Genomic DNA, 5,000 nt, shown 5'->3' with positions numbered 1-5,000 from the left:
AATTATTTTATAAAAGAATATATTGCACTGCATATGAGCTGCACAAGTTCAAAGGCCATACATCCTTCACCAAACGCTGAATTATTCTGAGGAGAAAAGTAGAAAAAAAAGTCGAAAATATCACAAAAACAGCTGGAAATTATCAGGAAAACATGATGATTAACTCACAATGATTAGGCTATTTGTTCTTTTCAATCAGAGTCTCAATTTCTTTCTTCATGCTATAGTAACTGGTTGCCACCTCAAAGTACTGAAGGAATGTTCAAATAAATGTTGTGTCGAGTCGTTGTGTTCATTCAGTGTACGTCCCAGTGTACATTTTGTGTAGCTTGGCCAGAGAATAAATCACCTTTCCAACATCAATGGAAGAATTTAAAGGACATATTTATATCTGATTACGAGTTAATATTAACAATATACGCCATTACTTCAGAGCACACATGACAGACGAATGAAATTAAAATATGGGGCACAGTACCACGAATGTGGAGGCCTATGTTTGAGGACTCTTTCAGATTGTAATCACACTCAGTGTTAATTCAGATCATTTGCAGGCATATCCTTACAACAAATGAGCACAACCAAGACACAGTCTGATTGGTCCATGTGCCAAAATGAACATTCCTGACTGGCTATAACAATTGCGTGACACTTCGATGTGAGCATGACACAAGCTGCTTTGTAATAATGACAATAACAACTTTATTTAAGTGTCAATGGATTTACCACAAGAGCATTAAGTGGGACACTAACAATGTTAACTCAATCAAATCAAATATTGGTTTTTCTCTAGACTCTTAGCAACAATGGCAAGTTAACCAATCAGACTGCAAGACTAAAAGCAATTGTGGTAAAAAGTAATTTGTTAAATATTATTATTATACCTACCCTCTTTTTGCTTTTTCATGAGAAGCTCCATTTCAAGTTTCACTTTCTCCATCTTCAGTTTGTAATAGCTGGTTGCAACCTCAAAGTACTGGAACAGTTTGAAATAAACAGATTTGACTACTACAAGCATATTCAGAATCATTAGTTTTTTTCTTGTCATGTAAAATCACTACCTCCAGCTGTGCATCTGCAAGGGTCCTCTTTTTGCCTTTTCTAATGGGGTTTATGGAAACCTCCACCACTTCATCAATATCCTGGGACACATAAAATTAAATCAGACAGCGACATTATTATTATTACTATTATTATTATTATTGTTATTATTATTATTATTATTATTATTATTATTATTATTATTATTATTATTATTTTTCAATACCCCACATTTCACTAAAAGCAAACCAATAAAGAAAGAAAATGATTTTCATTGCATTAATAAACTCTCTCATCAACAATTTAATAGCAAGGTAAACATCTTTATTTAAATAAAAAATATAGACAGAGAACTTACTTGTAGCACAGTAGCCTACTCCGCAGGTAAAATCAGTCCATGTTGGGAGACTGCAAAGGCCTCTATTTCATTCACTGTAAGCTTAAGCTTAAGTTAATCCACTTTCATTTTTCTTGATTAGCACTCCATGTTAAAGTCAACAATGACTTCGCAGTAATTTTTTACAAGAAGAAAGAAGAAACATGAACACAAAAGTGACAAAACAAGATCAAACTAGCCTACCTGTCCGCTTCGATACCTTACCTGCCCGCACTCACTGCAACCTTTCGTTGAAAAAAAACTAAACATTTATATATGTTATAAGGTTAAAGAAACCTCATCGCAAACGTACAACTTGGTGCTTTTTGACGTACATTATCAGGTTTGCAAGTGATATAGATAAATTCTCGAAAGACAAGAAAAATGTGCTCAAACCATGTATCAACGGCTGGTCAATGTTGCAAGATACTTCGATTTCAAGATTGCCGTCACACTCAAGACATGCTTGTATTATGGAATTTCCAGTATTGTATAAACTAACCACAAACTAGAGTTATTTAACAGGTAAACAATAAAAAAGAATGGAAAGAGGGCATCAATGCCACTGTTCCACTTGTCCCTCCAACAAATCGATCTTGATTCTCGAACCACCTGTCCACGCAGACGCAGAAGGTCATTCCCGAAAAAACCTACCCGAAAATATCGGGCTACGTTCGGGTGTTTTGAGAAACACTTTTCGCAACCCGAAAATCACGCCCGAAAAACTCCCCGAAAACTTTACAGGCCAGAAAAGCTTTCGGGTCTTTTGAGAAACGCACGCCTGAACACGAAAAGCATCGACTGTCGAGAGCTTTGCTGACGTACCGTGACGGCTGTGTAGCCGCGTCGAGCCACAGAAAGAGCGCGAAAATTAAGCCTCGATCAGGTGTGTGTGAGTGTCTGACCTGGCTTGGGCCTGCGATCCAATCAACAACCAGTCCCTGGTCAGCAGTCAACTTAAAAAAAAAAGCTGATCTCGATAAGGTCTAACTTGAGCCCGCTATATAGTCACGTGATACTGGTCAGCGAATACCTTGTTTTGACAGGTGTCAATTGACCATAACATTGATGTCCAATATCAAAGATGTATGCTGTAAACTAGTTACTGTCAAATGTAGTATTGCCTCCTGGATGAGCTCTAAACTTTAATTAGCCCGTGATACGGTTACGTGTCCTGGTCACATTGGCAAACATGAAGGGGCGGACGGACGTACGGACGTACGTACGTACGTACGTTGTACGTACGGACGTTGATGACGTCATGGCTATAAAACCAAATTTTCTCACATCGATGGGTTACCATATTTTCTTAACTATGGTGCTCCGCGCGCGCGCGCCAAAGGCGCGCGCGGAGCTCCGCTACTACTTCAGAAATTCGGTTGGTTGAAATCAGAACAGCAAATGTCATAGACGACATCAAAGAACTTCTTCACCAAGATCTCCTTGGCGTCAAACCGACCAACCTTTGTACGTGTAGCGAAAACGAGATACGCGAAAGCAAGTTCGTTAAGTCCCTCGCAGCCTCAACTACCCTGGTTGATAAAAGAATACAAGTTAAGATGCCCTGGACGGAAGCGGGCCCTCCCAAACAAAGTAACTATGGCAGCGCACTGAAAAGGCTGTTTTCCACGGAGAGGTCATTCCAGAAAAAGGGGTGTCTCGATGTTGTCAACGAGGAAGTCCAAAAGCTTCTAGAGCAGGACTACGTGATTGAAGTCTCTCCTGACCAGATTGATCACAGCAAGCCTGAATGGTACAAGCCGTGTTAACACCGGAAAGAACAACAAAAGTTCGACTTGTCTTTGACTCATCTTCGAAAGGTCACGACGGTTTGTCCCTTAATGATTACCTAGAGAAAGGGCCAAACTACATAAACAGTCTCCTGGATGTTTTGGCAGCATGGAGATGGAACGAAGTAGCCTTTATCGGCGATATACGCAAAATGTTCAATCAAATCTTAGTTCATCCCGACGACCAGGTTTTTCACAGGTTCCTTTGGAGGAGTAAGATTAGCAACTCGCCAACAGTACACCAATGGCTCAGGTTAAACTTTGGAGATAAGCCAGCTCCTGACATAGCAACGAATGCCATCAACACACTAGCAAAGATATCTCAAGCCGAGTTCCCAGAAGCATCAAAAGAACTTCAAGACCATATGTACGTGGATAATATCGGAAGTTCCAAAGCAACTACAACGGAAGCAGAACAGATTATCAGCGACATTGACGCCATTCTCAAGAAAGGTCATTTCCAGATAAAAGCTTGGCATTCAAACCGTGCGGAGATTGACCAGTCCAACGGTGAACGCTGGGCAGATCTTCTTGGTCTAAGATGGGATAAAAAAACAGACAAGTTTTCCCTGAAAAGGAACAAACTCGACCGGATAGACCTTTTGACAAAGAGACGTTGCCTGGGTCTTATTAGACAATTGTGGGACCCAATCGGTCTTGAGATGCCGGTAGCTATTAAATTTAGGATCGACTTGCAGGACTTATGGCATTCAGGCTACAATTGGGACGAAACCTTACCTACAGCAGTCAAGAGCAAGTGGATGGAGAATTTGCAAGCCATGAATCACCTCTTAACAGTCGAATTCGATCGCAAGTTAAAACCAAGCCACGCGATTGGGGTACCACAAATTCATGGATTCTGTGATGGTGGCGAAAAAGCTTACAGAGCGGTGATTTTCCTCCGATGAGAGTTAAAGAACGGAAGTTACAAGTGCGTTCCTGTTTTAGTCAAGTCCTTCGTAGCCCCACTAAAGAAAAAAACGATTCCGAGACTGGAGCTCATGGACTGTTTAACACTTTCAAGGATATATGAAACTTGCAGAAAGTCTCTACAGTTTGCGAACATCCAAGACAGCAAGAGGATCTTCTGGGTGGACTCTTCTACTGCCCTTTCTTGGATTAAGACCCCATCACGTCAATTCAAACCTTTCGTATCAAGTCGAGTAGCAGAAATCCAAGAAACTGTTGGGGTGGAAGACTTCCGATACATCAGGTCAAAGTTCAATCCAGCCGACATTCTCACTAGAGGAATAGAGCCATCACAACTTGAAGACTGGATAAAGGGACCCTCTTTCCTGCAGTTACCCGAAGGACAATGGCCTAAATTTGAAGCTAGAGCCCCCATCGAACCTACAGCAAAAGCTGGTGTCTTGATGGAAGTGAAAATCGAGAAGACTAAAACGCGAATGCAACACGAAGCAGCCATAGCGGAATTTCAAACCAAAGTTGATCTGGATAAGTCTGAAGGAGATACTAACCCCGTTTTTCATCAACTGTTGAATACCTGTTCTACATTTTCAAAGATACGGAGAACACTCGCTTACGTTCGCCGATTTATTCAGAATGCGAGAAAAAAGAATGTTAAGACAGGTTCAATCACTGTTCAAGAATTGCAAGGCTCGGAGAAACAGCTATTCAAGTGGAGTCAGGAACACCTAGATCCCTCTGTCATTGACAAGAAATTAACTCCGAAGCTGGACGAAAACGGATTACTTCGAGCTCATGGACTACTCGAAGATGTCAGATCGCTGCCACAAGAATTAAGAAACCCAGTTATCCTTCCACGCGATCAC

The 5,000-nt window shown here is 40.9% G+C and overlaps 2 protein-coding genes and 1 long non-coding RNA gene across 4 annotated transcripts in view; 2 read left to right on the top strand and 1 right to left on the bottom strand.

Annotated features, from left to right (window-relative positions):
- Positions 1-1,768, bottom strand: part of LOC137973761 (uncharacterized) — a 2,124-nt gene extending 356 nt beyond the window's left edge. Inside the window, exons 1-4 of one of the 2 annotated variants that reach the window (XR_011117312.1) lie at positions 1,400-1,768; positions 1,062-1,142; positions 889-976; positions 1-86 (exon numbers count right to left, since the gene is read on the bottom strand). The exon at positions 1-86 is cut by the window's left edge and continues 356 nt beyond it. This is a non-coding gene — a long non-coding RNA (uncharacterized lncRNA). Of the gene's footprint in view, positions 87-888; positions 977-1,061; positions 1,202-1,399 lie in introns of those variants that run through there. The other variant, XR_011117311.1, reaches the window with a different exon arrangement.
- Positions 1,769-3,167: 1,399 nt separating this feature from the next.
- LOC137972883 (uncharacterized) lies at positions 3,168-4,115 on the top strand. Its single transcript, XM_068819571.1, has one exon. The coding sequence runs from the start codon at positions 3,168-3,170 to the stop codon at positions 4,113-4,115; it is 948 nt and encodes a 315-aa protein (XP_068675672.1).
- A 93-nt stretch (positions 4,116-4,208) lies between these two features.
- Positions 4,209-5,000, top strand: part of LOC137972882 (uncharacterized) — a 1,137-nt gene continuing 345 nt past the window's right edge. Inside the window, exon 1 of the mRNA XM_068819570.1 lies at positions 4,209-5,000. This exon is cut by the window's right edge and continues 345 nt beyond it. Coding sequence (XP_068675671.1) covers positions 4,209-5,000 — 792 coding nt within the window.

The sequence above is a fragment of the Montipora foliosa genome, chromosome 10, assembly GCF_036669935.1.
Source record: "Montipora foliosa isolate CH-2021 chromosome 10, ASM3666993v2, whole genome shotgun sequence".
Classification (NCBI taxonomy): Eukaryota; Metazoa; Cnidaria; class Anthozoa; order Scleractinia; family Acroporidae; genus Montipora; species Montipora foliosa.
This window is presented reverse-complemented; position numbering and strand designations above follow the sequence as displayed.

Excerpts from the sequence above, each read along its gene's own strand:
- LOC137972883 (XM_068819571.1), top strand. The coding sequence starts at position 3,168 with ATGGTACAAGCCGTGTTAACACCGGAAAGAACAACAAAAGTTCGACTT.